The sequence below is a fragment of the Camellia sinensis genome, chromosome 2 (assembly GCF_055761805.1).
Source record: "Camellia sinensis isolate YWXY chromosome 2, ASM5576180v1, whole genome shotgun sequence".
NCBI classification, from domain to species: Eukaryota; Viridiplantae; Streptophyta; class Magnoliopsida; order Ericales; family Theaceae; genus Camellia; species Camellia sinensis.
This window is the reverse complement of record NC_138962.1, coordinates 188560156-188579239: the sequence shown is the minus strand read 5'-3', so window position 1 is coordinate 188579239 and position 19084 is coordinate 188560156. Positions and strand designations below refer to the sequence as shown.

At 31.4% G+C, this 19084-nt stretch overlaps 2 protein-coding genes across 2 annotated transcripts; both read left to right on the top strand.

Annotated features, from left to right (window-relative positions):
- Nucleotides 1-16255: 16255 nt before the first annotated feature.
- On the top strand, nucleotides 16256-17659 carry LOC145820505 (protein VACUOLELESS GAMETOPHYTES-like). The gene has a single exon (XM_082916395.1). It carries the CDS (start codon nucleotides 16521-16523, stop codon nucleotides 17343-17345), a length of 825 nt encoding a protein of 274 aa, XP_082772521.1. The 5' UTR covers nucleotides 16256-16520; the 3' UTR covers nucleotides 17346-17659.
- Nucleotides 17213-18810, top strand: LOC114297257 (protein VACUOLELESS GAMETOPHYTES). The gene is made up of 2 exons (XM_082916394.1): nucleotides 17213-17350; nucleotides 17552-18810. Exon 2 carries the CDS (start codon nucleotides 17613-17615, stop codon nucleotides 18594-18596), a length of 984 nt encoding a protein of 327 aa, XP_082772520.1. The 5' UTR covers nucleotides 17213-17350; nucleotides 17552-17612; the 3' UTR covers nucleotides 18597-18810.
- The last annotated feature ends 274 nt before the right edge of the window (nucleotides 18811-19084 follow it).

Genomic DNA, 19084 nt, shown 5'->3' with positions numbered 1-19084 from the left:
GTTCCTCATTAAGAGGCTTGGTAAAGATATTGGCTAGTTGTTGGTTTGTAGGCACAAATTCGAGTTCAATGTCACCTTTAAGTACATGATCTCATAGAAAGTGGTGCCTTATTTCAATGTGTTTAGTGCGTGAGTGCTATATTGGATTTTTTGAAAGATTAATAGCACTAGTGTTATCACATTTAATGGGAATGTGATCAAAATGAAATCCAAAATCAAGAAGTTGTTGTTTCATCCAAAGTATTTGAGCACAACAGTTAGCAGCGGCAATATATTCTGCTTCAACTGTAGATAAAGCCACTGAATTTTGTTTTTTACAAAACCATGAAATGAGTGAATTTCCAAGAAATCGACAAGTACCAATAGTGCTTTTTCGGTCAAGTCTACATCCCACAAAATCAGCGTCTGGGTAACCATAAAGATCAAAAACATTTGTTTTAGGGTACCAAAGACCCGAAAGTGGAGTGCTAACGAGATATCTAAAAATGCGTTTTACTGCGGTGATGTGTGATTCTTTTGGAGCTGATTAAAAACGAGCACACATACACACACTAAACATGATATCAGGTCTACTAGCTGTTAGATAGAGTAGAGAACCAATCATACCTCGATATTTCTTTTCGTCTACTGGTTTACCTTGCTCATCTTTGTCGCTTTTAATCAATGTGCTCATAGGAGTTGATGTTGGTTTGGACAAGTCCATTTCAAATCTTTTGAGAAGATCTTTGATATATTTTGCCTGAGATAGATGAATACCATCTTGGGTTTATTTTATTTGTAATCCGAGAAAGTAAGTCAACTCTCCCATCATACTCATTTCAAATTCTCCCTGCATATCCTTAGTGTTAGGTTTTTATTCTTGGCAATCCCGTTTGACAAAACTCCTTTAAGTTTTATTTGGTTTTGCACTTTTTATTTCAGTGAGGCTATGAGTGTTTAGATTCGAATCCAACCCGAATTGTGCCTTGCAGAGAAGTTTGTAATGTTAATGATTTCAAGATTGCCACTTCGCTGATTATGACGGGAATCGAGCTGCTCGGTTAGCTCGCGGGGGTCGAGGGGGCAGCGCCCCTTGGCTGGTCCGGGGCAGCGCCCAGGCAGGGTCGAGGGGCAGCGCCTCTGAAACAAAATGCAAAATTGCATTCAAAGTTGCATGTCTGCCCTTGCTCACTTGAGCGAAGGAGTCCTCGCTCGAGCGAAGGCTGCGTCTGGCAAAAAACCTGAAAGAGATGAATGTACGCTCGAGCGAAGGATGCATGGCTCGAGCGAAGCCACTTATGGAAAACACGCGTTTTTGGTTCCTTGCTCGAGCGAGAGAGTCTTCGCTCGAGTGAGTTTCGCAGTCCCAGATTTCTATAAGTATTTGTTTTAATCCAAAACCAGGATTACTTCTCCAAATCTTCTTCTTGGGTTCTAGGGTTTATGTCTGGGGATATTTTGCTAGTTTTCTTTGATGTTTTGATTGAGTATTCAACTCATGGTTTATCAAAGGATTATTTGCTTGTTCGACACAAAAGAGAGAGTTGTTCTTCGGTGGATTCTGAAAAATTCGAGCCTGAAGCTTTGATGGATTCCGGAGTGGCTCATCGTCAAGACAATTCCGAGGTGAACACGGGGTTGGAAGAGGCACATAGAGGTTGGTTCAATTCGAGGGTGGATTCGCTAGGTAATCGACAATATAGCTGTGTAATTCCTTTATATCTTCTTAGTGGATTATTTTATGGCTGTTGCCCGTGATTTTTTTATCACAATTGGAGGTGTCCAATTGTGATTTTTTCACGTAAAATCGTTGTGTCGATTTGTCTTGATTGTTTAATTGAGATTGTTGTTTACTGCTTAAAATTGATACATAATCACAAATCAACATTTAGGGGATTTCTAGAATTTTCACTTAGCAAATAACATAGTTGAATGTGATTCTATGGAAAATGGAATCGTTCCCTGTAAGATAGAGCTACTTCTTGTTTCTTAAGATTCTCTAGGTCATGGCATGAAATGTGAGTTTGGGATGTCGCCAAGCTACAATTCTGTCATATATTATGCAGTCTCTGACTGTTTGATGACCTTTCAAGTTAAAATAGGGTGGTTAGCATTCACATTGCTGGTGTACAATGGTCCCTGGAGTGTAGAAAATAATCTTATTGATTTAGTCGCTTATCCGCCAGTCATAAATGTACTTTGTTCAATAGGACATTCGCCAAGAGACGTGTACTTGTGCAGTAATGCTGCCGCATGCAATATGAATGTAAACAGGATTTAAAAAAAAGAAATCAATGTTTTAGCAAATTACTTAATCTTCTGACAAGTTTAGATATTCAGTGAACATCTCACTGCTTAATTGTTATATGGAAAAGTAGGAGGAAAACATTTTTTTATTTCTTTAGGAACATGTTTTCCATTTAATTTACTAGATCCTTGATAGCATAATTATGGCTTCTAGCTATGTCCATGCCCTATGTTTTATTTTATTTTATTTTTTTGCCAGAAGCATATTTGTAATTTAATGGAATATTTCTTTCATGTGTGATGCAATGCTAGATAAAATGTGAGGAAAGAATAATAATGGTACAATGATAATTTATTTTTACTATCTTATCTTACAATCTTATGTGTCAAGATATACATTAGCGGTGAGATTTATTACATTAGTCAAAGTTATTTTAAATTAGTGAAAACATGTCTATCATATTTGAATGAATTAGTTAAGAAGACATAAAAATAAATTATAAAATAAGACAACATACACATATATGACTTTTTTGGTAATAAATCTATGATCGATTTTAGTGTTCCTAGAAGAACTGATCTTCCAAAGTCCACTTACACATCATGCTTTAGTGTCCATGAAGTTCACATAATCTTACATTGGCCGTTGCTTACAATTTTTTTTGATTAACCTTAAACTTAGTTCTTACTAAACATATAAATAACAAAGAAGTTACTTTCTTTAATAATTTAAGCTCTTATATGAGATGTTGGTTAATAATATACCATGTTATCAAAATAGACAATATTTTTTGTGCTCAAATTAATTACAATAATTGCACATATTTGATCTCTTTATAAATTGGAGTCATGTGAGAAGCAAGATATATATGTAGATGATATCTTTGCCTTCAAACATTAATTTTTTTTTTTAATCACATGAAGTCTTATGTTGCATTTAGATCTAGAATTTGTAGAGAAAGAGAAAGAAAAAAAGGGTGTTCGGGGGGCAAAAATACAACATAGCCCTCGAACCACCGTTGGGATGTAATGGGCAGCTTCCCCGTGCCAAATATGACGTATGGGGACAGACGGTACGTAAATAAGACATGCAGATTGGGAGTTAGAGTCGAAAACGCCTTAAACGTAGACCAAAAAGGGGATTTGGAGGTGAAAATGCAAAACAGCCTCCCAACCATCATTGGGATGTAATGGGCAGCTTTCTCGTGCCAAAAATGGTCTATGAGAACTTATGGTATATAAATAGGACACGTAGATTGGGAGTTAGAGTTAAAAACGCTTTAAACTTAGTCAAAAAATGGGATTCGGAAGGGGAAAATGCAAACTATCCCTCAAACCACTATTGGGATGTAAGGGCAGCTTCCCCATGCCAAATGTGACCTGTAGGGACAGACAGTACGTAAATAGGACACATAGGTTGGGAGTTAGAGTCGAGAATGCCGTAAACTTCGTTGAAAAAAGACATTTTGGGGTGAAAATGCAAAACAGTCCCCAACCACTGTTGTAACGTAATGAGCAGCTTTTCCGTGCCAAATATGACATGTACGGACAGACGGTACATAAATAGGACACGTAAGTTAGGAGTTAGAGTAGATAATGCCTTAAACTTAGTCAAAAAAGGCGTTTGGGGGACGAAAATGCCAAACAAAAGGCGTTTGCCCTAACCAATGTTGTGATGTAACGTGCAGCTTTCCCGTGCCAAATGTGACCTGTAGGGACATATGGTACGTAAATAGGACACGTAGGTTGGGAGTTGGAGTCGAGAATGCCTTAAACTTAGTTGAAAAAAGGCATTCGGGGGGTGAAAATGCAAAACAGCCCCCCAACCAGTGTTGTGATGTAATAGGCAACTTCTCCGTGCCAAATGTGACCTGTAGAGACAGACGGTACGTAAATAGGACATGTAGGTTGGGAGTTAGTGTCGAGAATGCCTTAAACTTAATTGGAAAGAGAGATTACACCAAGTTATTAACATATAACCGAACGGCCAAAAACAAAAATTACAATGTACATTTATTCATATATATACTAAATGCAAATTAAGGTTATTTTCTCTGAAGTGGATTAGATTATTCTATCTCCTTGTCTAAGAACAAAGGCTGGATAAGCTAAAGTTGAAATAAAAATGCAAGTGAAGTGACACAAAAAGGGAAAAGAAGAAGTAGTAGTGGTAGTAGTACACATACCAGAATTCTTCTCTCAAAACCATCCGTCCCAAGCATTCCCAATATGGTAACTTTAAAATCACCAAATTCTTGGCTACCATTATCAGAAAGGAGCTTTGACATGATAATGGGTAGGCGAATGTATCCAATCATTCCCTCAACAATCTCTTTGATGAATTAAGAAAAAAATTTCCTCAAAATATGAGCACCTTTGTGTAATTTTCTCTCAAAAGCAAATGTCCCAAACATTCCCAATATAGTAACTTTAAAATCACCAAATTCTTGCTGCCATTGTCAGAGAGGAGCTTTGACATGATAATGGGACGGCGAATGTATCCAATCATTCCCTCAACAATCCATTTGATGAACTGAGAAAACAATTTCCTCAAAATATGGGCACCTTTGTGGAATTTTGATATTTTCCACTTAATTATGCATACCTCTTCATTCTCTCGCCCACCCAATGGTTCAGCTTGCGTTCCAGTGTAAGTTTCACCTTCAGGAACCATTTTCTCATTAAATTAATCCATCAAAGGCTCACAAAACCTGACATGAAACTAAACAACTATTAAAACTTGTCATGTTGTGATGTAATGGGCAGTTTCCCCGTGCAAAATATGACATGTTCGGATATAAGGTACGCAAATAGGACACGTAGGTTAAGAGTTAACTTAGTCCAAAACGGCATTGGGGCCCAAAAATGGAAAAATAAGTATTAATTATGTACAATGATTACTTGTAAAATATTACTGGTTGCCTAATATATGCGTTCGAGTTTTACATATTTTTCTTTCATATATATTCGAGTATGCAAAACTAACGATTAATTTGAAAACATTAATTAAATTTGAGTTTTATAAAAAAAAATTATAATTTTAAATATGCCAATATTTAGTCAATTCTAATGATTCATTTTATTTTTATAGAAGGTTTTTGGCGTGGAATTGTGGATACGACTTTTTTTGACAATCTGTCCTTAGAATTCTTCGTACAAATTATTTTTTTGGCATGATACAGATTACCTTTTGACGTGGTACGAATTAGTTTTTGGTGCGGTACAGATTATTCAATACTACTAATTAATTTTATTTTTACAGATGGTTTTTGGCATGAAATTGTAAATACGGCTTTTTTTGACAATCCGTCCTTAGAATTCTTCATACAAATTACTTTTTTTGGCGTGGTACATATCTAAAATTTGGTTACCGTTTGACGTGGTACAAATTAGTTTTTGGTGCGGTACAAATTAATTTTTTGATGTGGTACAGATTACTCTTTTCGCATGGTACAGATTAGTTTTTGGTTATTAAATTTGGTTAATCCTCTGTTATGTATGGAATTATATATTTGAGATTGGATTATACTTAGTTTGTATGGAATTTCTATTACATTTAGAATTTGACGTTAAATATGATTTTTTTGGATGGTTGAAAGTGAAATGTGTGGACGTTGTCGAATGGTTGCTAATATAATCAGTATTCAAGGATCATTTTGTTTATATACAAGGTACAAGTTGCTCTAACAATGAAATAAATACAGGTGGTCAAGAAATTAATTTAAGAAAAATAAATTATAAAGTTTTTGGCGACTAAATATGTTGGTAGCGAAAAATGCAAGCAAAGGTTTTGGTGACTAAATATTTAGTGGTAAAAAAGAAACAAATGGCTTTTGGTGACTTAATAGTTAATAGTCAAAACAAATCAGAATGAGGGAAGAAACTATTGTCGACAAAATATTTTAGTCACGAAAGAACACGGCATCCTTCGGCGACTAAAATGTTTGGTCATAAAATAGAATGAAATGAAAATTTCTAGTTTTTTAGCGACTAAAATGTTTAGTCGTGAAAACTAACAATGACTAAATCAATTGGCCGCTAAATGTATTATTATTACCGACTAAAATATTTAGTTACAAAATGTATATTATTTGCAACAAAAATTTATTGGTGACTAAAATTTTTAGTCTCCAATAGCTGAATTTATTTTTATGTGAGAACTTTCAACGACTAATATTTTAGTCACCAAAAGATTACCTTTGGCGACTAAAAAAATTTTAGTAGCCTAAAGCTTTAAATTAGCAACCAAAAAAATTTTAGTTGCCAATACTATCGCCGACAAGGTATACCCGACTATCTGGGTGACAAAAATTTTTAGTTGCCACTGACTTTTGATGACTAAAAATGGTGCTTTGGCGACTAATATTTTAGTCGCCAAATGTGTAATTTCCTGTAGTGACTACAGGGGAGGTTCTTGTGCTTGTTAGAAACCTTAGAGGAGATAAGTGTAATTTCCTCTATATTTTATTATTTCTACTCCATGTCAATTTTGGGGAGGTTGCTGCGCACTATTGCGCGGCCACTGGGGTCTTTTTCGAATCTCATTCCAATGATACGAACCATTTACTTTTTAGAAGACATCAAATAGAACATGCCTGTAAAAATTCAAGTTAATAAGATATTGGTATCCCTTTCATCAAGTCATATTTGTATTTAGATTTATACTTAAAATTAAATTTACCATTCAATTTTTTAGATACAAATATGTTTGATGAAAGGGATACTGATGTCCAATTAACTTGAATTTTTAAGTATGTTCTATTCGATGTCTTCTAAAAAGTGATGTTCAGATCGTCGAAATGAGGCCCCAAAAAGGCTTCATTGGTCGCGCAATAGTGGTTGCTTCCATTGTTACATGTTAGAAGTTCCTTTCTTTTAAAATAAAATAAAATAAAATAAAACTTTATTTACATGCGGACCGGGTTCATGTAGGTGCGAAATGGTTGATCTGCTATCTGAACCATATCCACAGATTTTGAAATATTTCATCCACATCCGTCCGCCAAAAAACACACATTCACCCAAAATTAATTGATTTAGATCGGGTCGATTGTGTAACGAGTTGGACAAATCCATGATCACCCCTAACTTAAGTTTTTTTTTTTGTTTTTTTTTATTTTTAGAACACCCCTAACTTAAGTATTGTCTCTCTCGACCATTAAACGTTTTATTAAATTATTAGGTAAGAGTTCTACATGAACAATAGTATGTGATTTCAACAAATATGGTTACAAAATGAACTAAGGTACTTAAGCTCGACTAATGTTTGAGTCATTAAAAATTCATTTGAGTTTGGTTCGTTAGGTAAATGAATTTTCAAATTAAATTTGAGCAGCCTACTACTCAACTCAACCTAATTATATGTATTATAAAAAATCAAACCACTCAAACTCAATTTGATTAAAATTTGTTTGAAATATGCTCGAATGATAAACATGCCAAATTTATGTTGTATATAGTGATTTAAAATTTATTTCATTTCTTTATTTGTTTTTATTATGTCACTTATTTTGATTTTCTTGTGTTTTAATGACCTTTCATTTGACAATGTTTCATTCATTTTTCATGGACCTAAGGAGGTCTATGGCAAACCCTATTCTCCTTTTGTCTCTCTAAGAAACCTTAGTTGCTCTCTCTTTTTTTGTTTTTTAGAGGGGAGAGGGTGATACTTTGAACCTTACTCTCCTCTCCGTTTCTTCTCCTACGATTTCTATCATCATGCTAATCACTACCACTCTTTTTGTCTCTGAACTTGCTACTTAGAAAACTTTCAGATGTAGTCTCAAATTTGAATCATAACCAAAATTTGATACTATTTAACGCATTGTTATATGCTAGGCAACCATTTTAGATCCAAAATATTTTATTTTGTAAAGTAGATGCGAGAATTAAGGTACCAAAGTTACTGGTTGCGATAACAAACGGATCATGAAGATGATTCATATTATTTGTCTAGTGGCGATCGTTTTGTTTTATTTATTTATTTATTTTTGTTTTGTAATAATATGTCTCTATGTAGAGGTTTCCTCCTTTCATTGAGGTTTTCTCCTCCCTACGTGGAGGTTTATTTTCTCTCTCTATATGGATACTGATATCCTTCTTACATAGAGGTTCTTTTTATCCCTTAGACGACTTATTGTCGGATATGCAATATATTAAGTCTTGTGCTTTGCCATCCAAAATAAATAAATAAATAATCTTTCATTTAATCTTGGTGGGGCAATGAGTTTTTAAGAGAGTTACAATTGTGTGCAACTCGTCTCTCATCAAGTTAGTACTAGAAAAATATTTGAGAACTCTAATTAAGTACTCCTAATCCATCCCTAATGATATAGAATGGACTCCACTCCTCACTTCTTATCCTTTCTCTCTCTATATTCTCTTTCTTCCACCTCATTAGAAATCAAAATAAGAGTGATATATTAAAGAATATAATACAACTCTTATCTATTATTGTGGATAGAGCTCTCATTGAATCATTCTTCCGTATGGAATTCTTACACAACCATAAAGAGGCTTTGCTAAAAATTTAGCCACTATATTTGTTATTGTGTTTGCATATTTTGAGTTCTTTTTGAATTTTATTTTTGCGTATTTTAAAAAGGGTTTTGAAAAAAAATTTAAGTTTTAAATTGTATTTTGAAAGATAAACTTTTTTTAAAAAATTAAAAATTTATTTAATTATAAATTTTAAAAATCTATAACCAAACAAATTACTCCCTCCGTCTCAAAATATTAGTCTCTTATTTCATTTTTTATTATCTTAAAATAATAGTTCCTCTTCAAAAATTAAGTACAAAAATAATATAAATTTTTATTTTTCCATTCTTTTAAATTAATAAATTATATAAAAAATACAATTATGACATTAATATTCTTAAAAAAATTGTACTATCAAAAGGGTAATTTTGAAAAATTACTTTTTTAAAGTATAATAATTGTACTATCAAAAAAAAATTAAATTTTCCGAAAAGAACCATTTTAAAACGGAGAGAGTATAGATTTTAAGCTGTCAAATCATAATCTAAAAACTAGATCAAATGGTACCTTTATTTGTACACATAGATCATGTTTGATTCACAAGATTAATAGTGAAGTATTAATAATCCTATTAAATTAGTGTGGTATTCATTATCCAATTGGATTAATAATTTCATCGCTACCTCATTACTAATAATCTTATAAATTTATTAAATTAATTATCTATTAAATTAATAATTCTAACCCTATTTTTTAATCCGCCAAATTAAACATGCCAATAGCTTCTTGAAAGGTTGTCATAACTTTCCTTTCCGATGTATCCAAAGAAAACAAAAAAAGAAAGGTTGTCATAACTCGGGAGTTGAGCATGGTTCACTTAAGGAGACGTTTCTTCTAGAAAGATAGCGCATTCAGACATGCATCAATTCATTAAATTTACAAATTAAACTTTAACAACTCCCACCATAGTTACTCGCCTTTAACAAATTCTTTTGTGTGTGATTCACAGCGAATGGGACTCAAGGACAATATTGGCATAGAGCCAAGACTCGTTTATTAGTGGTCCACTTCAAAGAACGTCATGATTAAGTTCTGGCCAGATGGGTTGAACAACTGTACCATACTAAAGTAATTTTAAAAATAAAAAACTAGTGCTGATATTCTAATAGGAAAATGATATCACAGAGATCAAAATATATATATATATTATATACCTTGTGATGCTATTTTTCCTATTTTAATTTGGACAATCCTAGTTCAATGCCTACCAAGTGGAGTCATTAACGGGACGGGCTGGTTTATTGGCCGCAATTATTGTGTTCACGTTTCTTATATTAATGAGTTTTTAAATTTTAATCAATCGACGAATTTATATGAATTAGATTTATTTAAAAAATTAAAACCGTATCATTTTATGGGTCAAAATTAAATTGAACCAAGTTACATATTTTTTATTAGACTTATATTATTGAGTTTACGCATTTATTTTTTCTTTTTAATAATTCATATGATCAAATTAATTAATACCATTAAAATAGTCAAATTAAAGTATAAATTCACTAAATTAATAAATTAGGACAATGCTATATGTAAGAAGTTGAGAGTTAGGAAGATATCACATGTTAATGTCAAATTCAATTCCAACAAATTTTATATTGTGTACTGTATTTAAAGTATAATTTATAAAGATAATATGGGCTGTCAATTTTTTTTCAAATTGAATTTAACAGCGTTATTGTTTTGGATAATATTATATTTTTTTTAGATGGTATAGTTTGAGTTGGGTTGATGGGATGGTCGGGTTGGATTTACCCATGCGAGCTTATGCGAGCTGGGTTCATGGCGGGTTAGGGTTTCAAACCTTTGTTCAAATTCCTAAATGACCTTATATGGATAGGACAGGCAGGGCAACCAAACAGGTTAGGACGGATCATGGGACAAGTTGGATAATACTATATTTGTTATCTACGGGTCATCTGATGACCCCTACTTGCCAAGAATACTGGGTTTAGAAGTCACCAAAAAAAAAAAAAATTAATTACACAAAAGTCCTATTTGTAAGGTTGGTACTTTATTAAGTCACATTTCATTATTTTTAGGCGTATTTATATTTAGAGAGCAACTTGCCTCCAGTCCTTAATCGGATTAGACAGGGTTGTTCGGCTCGTGGAGTCTACCACGGATCCCGTTTTGATAATCCAAACCGTTCAATGCGTAAAACTCATCGAGTACTATATGCTTGTAGAAAATCACGTTGATCGAATATCGATATCTATCTCATCTTGTCAGTTTTTTTTCAACCGTTAATTTGTTCACTATTTATTTTTTTATACAAAACTGATTTGATCACATAGCTATTAATATCTGATCAGCGTAATTTTTTTAAGCATATAGTACTCAACAAGTTTTATATATTGAATGGTTCAGATTATCAAAACAAGATCCATGGTGAGCCCCCATGAGCCGAACATCACCGTCCAGTCCGATTAAGGACTGAAGGCAAGCTGCTCCCTTATACTCAAGTCTCATTTTGTGAACTTATATTCCATTAAGTCCTAAATAAGATTTTTTACTCTTTCAAGTCCCATTAATTTTTAATAGACTAAATTACCCTTAAAACAATAGTTGTTCATTATTTGTGGTTATTTATAAAAGAGTATGCAAACATGACATTTATTTTAATTTTCAAAACTTCAAAACATTGTAATTTTTATAATATATATTTATTTTTGATAAAATTTTTATTTCTAGAATCAATACAATGAAATTTATCAAATAAGACTAATATTAAATATGAAATTATATAAAAATAAAAAATATATATTTTTATTATAAATTTACAATTTAAACAATTTTTAATAATGAGTTTTCTTAACTTACGTAATTAACAATACTTACTTGGTTGAATTTTTGTTTATAAAATATATGGAGTTGGTTGAATTAATTAAGAGAAAATTTTATATAAAATTGAAAAAAATAAATAAATAAACATACTTAAAATGAAGAAGTTATCCTAAAAAATCATAAATTTCGTCCAAAATTTAAAAAAAAAATAGATTGCAACTATGAAATTTGTTATAGGTGTTAGTGCCTTTTCCTAAACGCTAAATCCCTCTTACTGTTCTCCCTAAAAAAATTTTACAAGCACAGAGGGAAACGCTGGTGGTTCCCTCACCTTTTCGATCTCCCTTCCCTCGATCCTCCTCTTAACCTAGATTTGATGTTTACCTCATCAGTCTGGTCATCACGGCCTTACTTTCTCCACCCTCAAACCCAAAACATTAAGATTAGATTTCAGATCTTCGCACAGTCTAAAGGCTGATGCTGGATTATGCGTTTGTTTTACGCTAGGCAACTATCTCAATTTCAATGTTCTATCTTGACTAACAGAGGTATGGTTTCTAGATTTCAAGTTGAAGGTTGTGAAGTAATAGAGTTTTTGAATGAGTGTGGTGGTGATTTTGATCTGATTTTTTTATTTGGTTTTCTTAATTTATAACTCTTCTTGTGTGGAGATTTGTTTCCCTCCCTTGTGAGAGTCTTTTCTCCTCCTCTATGGGGGTTTGGATCCTTCCTTCTATGAAAATTATTCATCTCTTTTTTGAGATCTTGTAATACCATTGTACTAGATTGATCCAATCGGTTTTGCAATAAAGATTTTCTTTCTAATAAAATTAAAAAAAAAAACTATGAAATTTGTTTAAAATAAAATGACCTTTTATTTAGTAATTATATTTACTATTTTCAAATATGAAAATTTGACCTTTATTTTTATTATAAAAAAATAAAGAATAAAAAATTTTGGGTTCGAAATATTAAAAAGTTACCAACAAATGAGATTCAATTGAGAGATTACCAATGTCAGATCAATTTGACTTCTGTATAAATAATATATTCGACAGAATTCAAAAAATAAATAATTTAAATTATCAAAATAGATCTAATATAAATTTATAATTGACTGAATTGAACCCCTCCAGCTCGATGAAAGACTGGAGAGGAGTTGCTGCCTTTATTTGTCATCATTTAATATTCTTGTAACAAGAGTATAAAAGTCCTAACAACATTCAAAAGCCAATCTGGATTATGGAATTGACCAGTTACAATTAATTGTTGTTAAATTACTTCTATTATTAAGTACATAGCATATCTCATATTATATAAATTGTTTAAAATTATTCAAGCTGCAACAAATTGAACTGCGAGTTTGATTTTGATTTGATTATATAAACTCAATGATTTAGTTACAATTTTAATTTTTTTTACGATCATAAAAAACGGTTGGATTTTTTATTTATTTTATAGCAAAACCAATTTGATCTCTGAATACTCGCACAGCATACGAACAAACAAACATACCAATTAAGCTCCGTTTGGGAAGTGAGTTAGCTTTTTGACTTTTTAATTTTTTTAATTATTTTAGCTTGGGGTTAAAAAATTTAGTTTGAAAAGGATTTTTGAATTTTTTAGTTTTTTTGACTTTTTTGTGAGAGAAAGAATATAATGATTATAGATTGGATGTGATATTTTGTTTTATTAGATTAAAAAGTCTATTTTATTTTTTGTGACTATTTTAATCAAAAAAATCCCTAAACCAACTTTCCAAACGGGACTTGAATAAAAAATGTTAGGTGCACGGGAGTCATTAAGGAAACCCACGAGCATATTTTGACTTGAGTGTTTGGGACATTAAAAAAAAATGTCCCAAACTCTATCGGACTATTTTAGCTTGAATAAAAAAAATACTAGTTTTTTACTTAAAAGAATTAAAAAATTACCAAACTCTACTTGTCATCATCAACTAAAAAGGTCAAATGTTACCTAAGGTCTCGGTTGCCAACAGGTCGATTTAGTTAAAAAATTAAAAAATTATTAAAAAAGTCAAAAAATTAATAATGCATACTAAAAAATTAAAGATTATCTTTTTTCTCTACTTTTTACACATCTTTTCGTAAAAAGCTAAAATGTCATCCCAAACATACTACTTTTTTTAGCTCATATTTTAACCAAATAACCAAAAAGTTATCAAATTAGTCTGTTCCCAAACGAGGCCTAAGTTTAGGTCAGATTTGTATTTGTGAGATAATTTAAAAAATATTTTTGAAAAGAATTTATAAAATTTAAAAATTTATTTGGTTGTATATTTTAAAAATAGTTTTGGAATTTTTGAATTTGAGATGATTTATTTATTTATTTATTTTGTAATTGAATAGATATGTGTGAAAAAAATAATTGATTAATGTGTAGGATAGAATGTGAGAGAATGAGAGAAGAGAGAGAGAGAGAGAGACAAAAAGTGATTAGATGTATAGTAAAGAAAAAAGTGATTTTGAATTTTTTTTTGAAAATATTTTTGTGAAGAGTTTACAAAATTAAAAATTTGTTTGGTTGTATGTTTTAAAAATAGTTTTGGAGTTTTAGAATTTGAGATGATTCATTTATTTATTTTGTAATTGAATAGATAGGTGTGAAAAAAATAATTGATTAATGTATAAGATGTGAGAAAATGAGAGAAGAGAGACACGAAAAGTGATTTTGATTTTTTTGAATATTTTTTTTTTAACCAAATAAATTTTGAAATTTTTTTTTGCAAACATTGTCTCTCAATAGACAAACCAAACAAGACCTTAAACTCTCAACACCCCCCCCAAATTTTTTTTTTTAACAATTTCTCAAAAACATTCAATTTTTAAACTTTGGATTAAACTATGAGATAATATGTTTAGGAATTTTTTTATTATTTTTTTAAAAAAATAATAAAAGTACGTAAAAAAAAAAATAGAGTAAAGGACGATAAATCTTTAATTTTTTATGAGTTGAATTTTTTTAATTTTTTTGACTTTTTAATAATACTATATCATTTTAGCTAAACATCTTATTCTCACACGTCACCCTAAAAAATCAAAAAATCATTATAAAAAAAATAAAAATAAACCTTCACCACTTGGCCTCGGTTGGAACCTTCTTTTCAGCATAAGTTTTGTTTAATTTAACACGAAATATTTTTATCAAAAATATTTTTTTTATTTGGTTAAATAAAAATGTAAATAAATTTTTTTTTTAAAGAATATTTTTGCATCATTTTTAAAAACGGTTCTACTACGTAACTCGAAATATCAAAGGCTCGAATGGCTTGAAATCTCAAAACGACGTCGTTTTAAGAGTTTTTTTTATTCTCTTACCGGTAAGATAATATTTTTCGTACCATTCGAGCCATTCGAACTCTACACATTCGAGCTACAGATCATTTTCGTTTTAAAAAATTGAGACTTAAAAATCTTGTAAAAAGTTTTATCAAGTTAACTCACACCCCGTATTTTTTTTTAACACATCTTTTTAAGTAAATATCTTAACTCATTAAAAAATTATAAATGATATTTTATTGAATCAAAATTTCTCTTTTAAGCAATGAAATATTTTTATTTTAAGTGAAAACCAAATGACGAAAATAAAAACAAAAATATTTTTTTTTGTATAAAATCAATTTACAATAAAAAAAATTTGCATAAAATATTTTATGTCAAAACAAACGAAAGGTGAAGTCAAAAAAGACACTCAATAAGCCAAAAAGTCAATAAATTAAACATAAAAATCTATTCTCTTTTCTCTATATTTTTTGTATATCTTTTTATAAAAAAAATTAAAAAATTATCCCAAACATAGCCTTCATTTAGAAAGAACTTTTTTAGCTTACCTTTTTTATTATTTTAACCTGATTAAAAAAGTTTTATTTGGAAATTTTTTTTGACTTTTTTATAATTTTGTGAGAGAAAAATAAAATAATTTTAATTTTAATATAATATTTTATTTTGTTAATTTTTTAATTTATTTTATTTTTTAATGAACTAAATTAATCTTACTTTACTTGTCAAATCAAATCATATTTTTTTACTTTATAGTTTAATAAAGAAAATAAAAAAAATAAAATAAAATAATTTGTCCCAAACATGGTGGACCCTAGTCTGTTTTGCATTATTGTTGTCTCAAAGTTGAAAATAGCTGTCAAGAGCCAATAATTCATTTAACAACAATGTTACGTATCATTAAGGGCATTTTCAACTCACTATGTATATAATATTTGTTAGTTAAAATACTTAGTATAAGTTATTTTTTTCAATTTCAATATACTAGGCATATAATTAAGCATTTTAACTCAACTCATATTCACTAGTTACATGTAGTTAGCCTTCAAGGTTAGACAAAATGAATTTAATCATTAGGATCATTTCCCTCCATCTTTGTTGCTGATGTGGCATTTTTTAAAATTAATAATATTTAGATAAATAGCTAAAATAAAGAGCATGATTGAAGTAGAAATATGAAATAGTTGATAAGTAAAATAAAATATATATTTTATAATAATATTTAAATAGGTAAAATACCTATTATTATTGGAGATGCTCTAACATCACCACTAATAATGTGACAAATAAAAAAAAAATTAAGACACAACACATATAACAGTAGGTGAAATCTACTGTTCCATTCCTAATGCAACCACTAATTAGTAGTTGCATCATTTTTCTTCATTTTAATGGAAAATTCGACTTGTGCTTTGTCACTACAGCTTTTATTGCTCAGAACTTACATCATCAAACACAGACAAAGTCCCACATAGAGACAGAGAGAGAGAGAGAGATGGAGCTTCAACATTTTAGCCATAAAATACATCCATTGATCCTCGGTGAAGTGAACGACGATGGTAAGGCAATTGTCTGCAACGTGTGTTGGGAAAAGATCTCTGGTTCTGCATTCAGTTGCAAAAATTGTTTTTTTTTTTTTTGCACAAATTTTGTGCTGAATTTCCAAAGGAGATGAAACACCCGATCCACGCCCATTCCCTTACGCTCCAAGAATCAAGGTTTGCTACACGGTGTGATGTTTGTAACAAAAAAATATGTGGATTCACCTATCGTTGTTCACCTTGCGATTTTGACGTGGATATCAGATGTAGTGTTAGAGGCCAACATTTTAGCAGTAAACACCAGTTGATGATCCTCAATGAAGACGAGAAGAATGATGTTGATGAGAGGGTTTCTTGCGATGTGTGTTTGCAGCAGATCACAGGTCCAGCAGCATACAAATGCACAAATTACTCTGTCTCTATCTATTTGCACAAATTGTGTGCAGAACAACCCGCAGAGATGGAACACCCAATGCACCCTGAGCACCCGCTTGCCCTCCTCCAAGTAGTGGCTAATAAATTCAGATGTGATGGCTGTGATATATGTTTGAAAGAATTCATTTATCGGTGTTCCATCTGCAATTTCAACCTCGACATATGTTGTGCTTTGAAAGCTCAGAAGCTTAAACATGAAAGTCACAAACACCCATTAAGCCTCATGTTCAGCTCGGCCTCCTTCGAATGCCATGCTTGTGGTACAGAACGTAAAGGCATGTCTTATATGTGTAACACATGCAGCTTCTGGATCCATGAGGACTGTGCTTCATTAACACCCACCTTCAAACACCATGATCACATCCACCCTCTCACCCTCATCTATAGTATTCATGAATATCATTCCAATTTTAGTCTGTACAGGTGCAATATCTGTGAAAATTCACTGGCGAGAGGAAGGTTTTGGTCATATATTTGTATAGGATGCAACTTTTGCATTCATGTCAATTGCTTAACATAGACAAAGTATGCTTTCATATTTACCCTGATTTTGATTTTTATTCTCTTTTGACAAGAAAAAGTTTATTGACAATGCTTTTCTCCTCATTTTGATGTGTGTTCTATTGTTATTTTATTTTTATTCTCTCTTTTGACAAGAAAAAAGTTTATTGACAATGCTTTTCTCCTCATTTTGATGTGTGTTCTATTGTTATTTTGTGGATTTAGGGAAAGAGAAAGTGCAATCGAGGTTGAGAATATTGACTAGGCTAATTTGATTCACTTGCCAATGGCTGATGACTCAATTAGTGCAATTGACCTATTTTTGAAGCAAATCAGCATGGGAGACAACCAGAGAGAAGCAGAGCTCAACCATTTTAGTCATGATCATCCATTAATCCTTTTCGATGCGCAAGGAGACAACAATTTGTGCTATGAGAACGAACTACTTATCTTGAATGAGCTGAATAAGGACAAAATATGCAATGCATGTGTGCAAAAAATTTCAGCTCCATTTTACAGTTGTGGTCTATGTGATTTCTTTCTCCACAGATGGTGTGCTGAGCTACCAAATGAGCTGGAGCATCCGTTTTACCCACACCAGCTCATCCTCCTCAAAGAGCCCCTTGAACCTAGAGGATTGTTCTATTGCGATGGCTGCGGATATTATTGCAACGGATTTGCCTTTGGATGTATCGGGGATAAATGTATGAATTACCTGGATGTTAAGTGTGCTTGCTTACCCAAAGCCATCATTCATAAAGTTCATGAGCATCCCCTCTTCCTAAAGAAAGATTGTATCACCGCAGGTTGTGCTGCATGTGATCGTTGTATTGAGATGTTCTCATTTGGATGTGACATTTGCAATTTCAACTTACACTACACATGTGCTGTGTTACCAGATACAATTAAGCATAGGTATGATGAACATCATCCCTTCACCCTAATTTATGCACCCATTAAGGATGGACCCGACGAGTATATCTGTGAATTTTGCGAGGAAGAAATAGACCCAAAGTGGTGGTTCTATCATTGCATCGATTGCGATCAATCTGCTTGTGCCAAATGCATTTGTCCGGAGAGAAAGAAAGTTCTAAATATCAAGTTGGGAAGCACCTATAACTTTGACAGTCGCTCACACAGTCTCATCTGTTTTCGAATCACAGACAAGATTTTTTACTGTGCCTACTGTCACCAAAAAGTTCTGAGCAAAATAGGCTTCAAATGTGAGCAATGCAACATTATGCTCCATTCACGTTGTCCTCATCCATAATATCTTAAGCGGTTTTGTTTAGATATGTTGATGAGAAAATGAAAAGGAAAAGAAAATATAATTTTATTTTTTGTTTGATTATATAATGGAAAGTATAAGAGAAAAGAAAGTGAAAGGGAAATATAATCTCACTTTTTGTATTTTGCGTGCATTTGATTCTTTTCTTTTTTTCATTTTCAACTCAATCAAATAAAGTTTAGAATTCAAATCTTATTAATTGTTTCTTCTCTTTTTGTTTTTTTTTTTTTTCATCAAATCCTCCAAATTATAATTGAAAAAAATTTCAATGTGATTATTCATACTTTTAAATATTTAAAAAAAATTACCTTCAAGTTTGGAGATGCAAATGGCCAATGGGTTCATTTGGCATGATGGTTTGGTTTGGTTTGGGACTATTTTAATTATAAAAAAGATAAAATAAGGTCAAGTTTGGTAATTTTAAAATAATCCATCTTTTTATCTTTTTTTTATCACATCATCTCTTTACT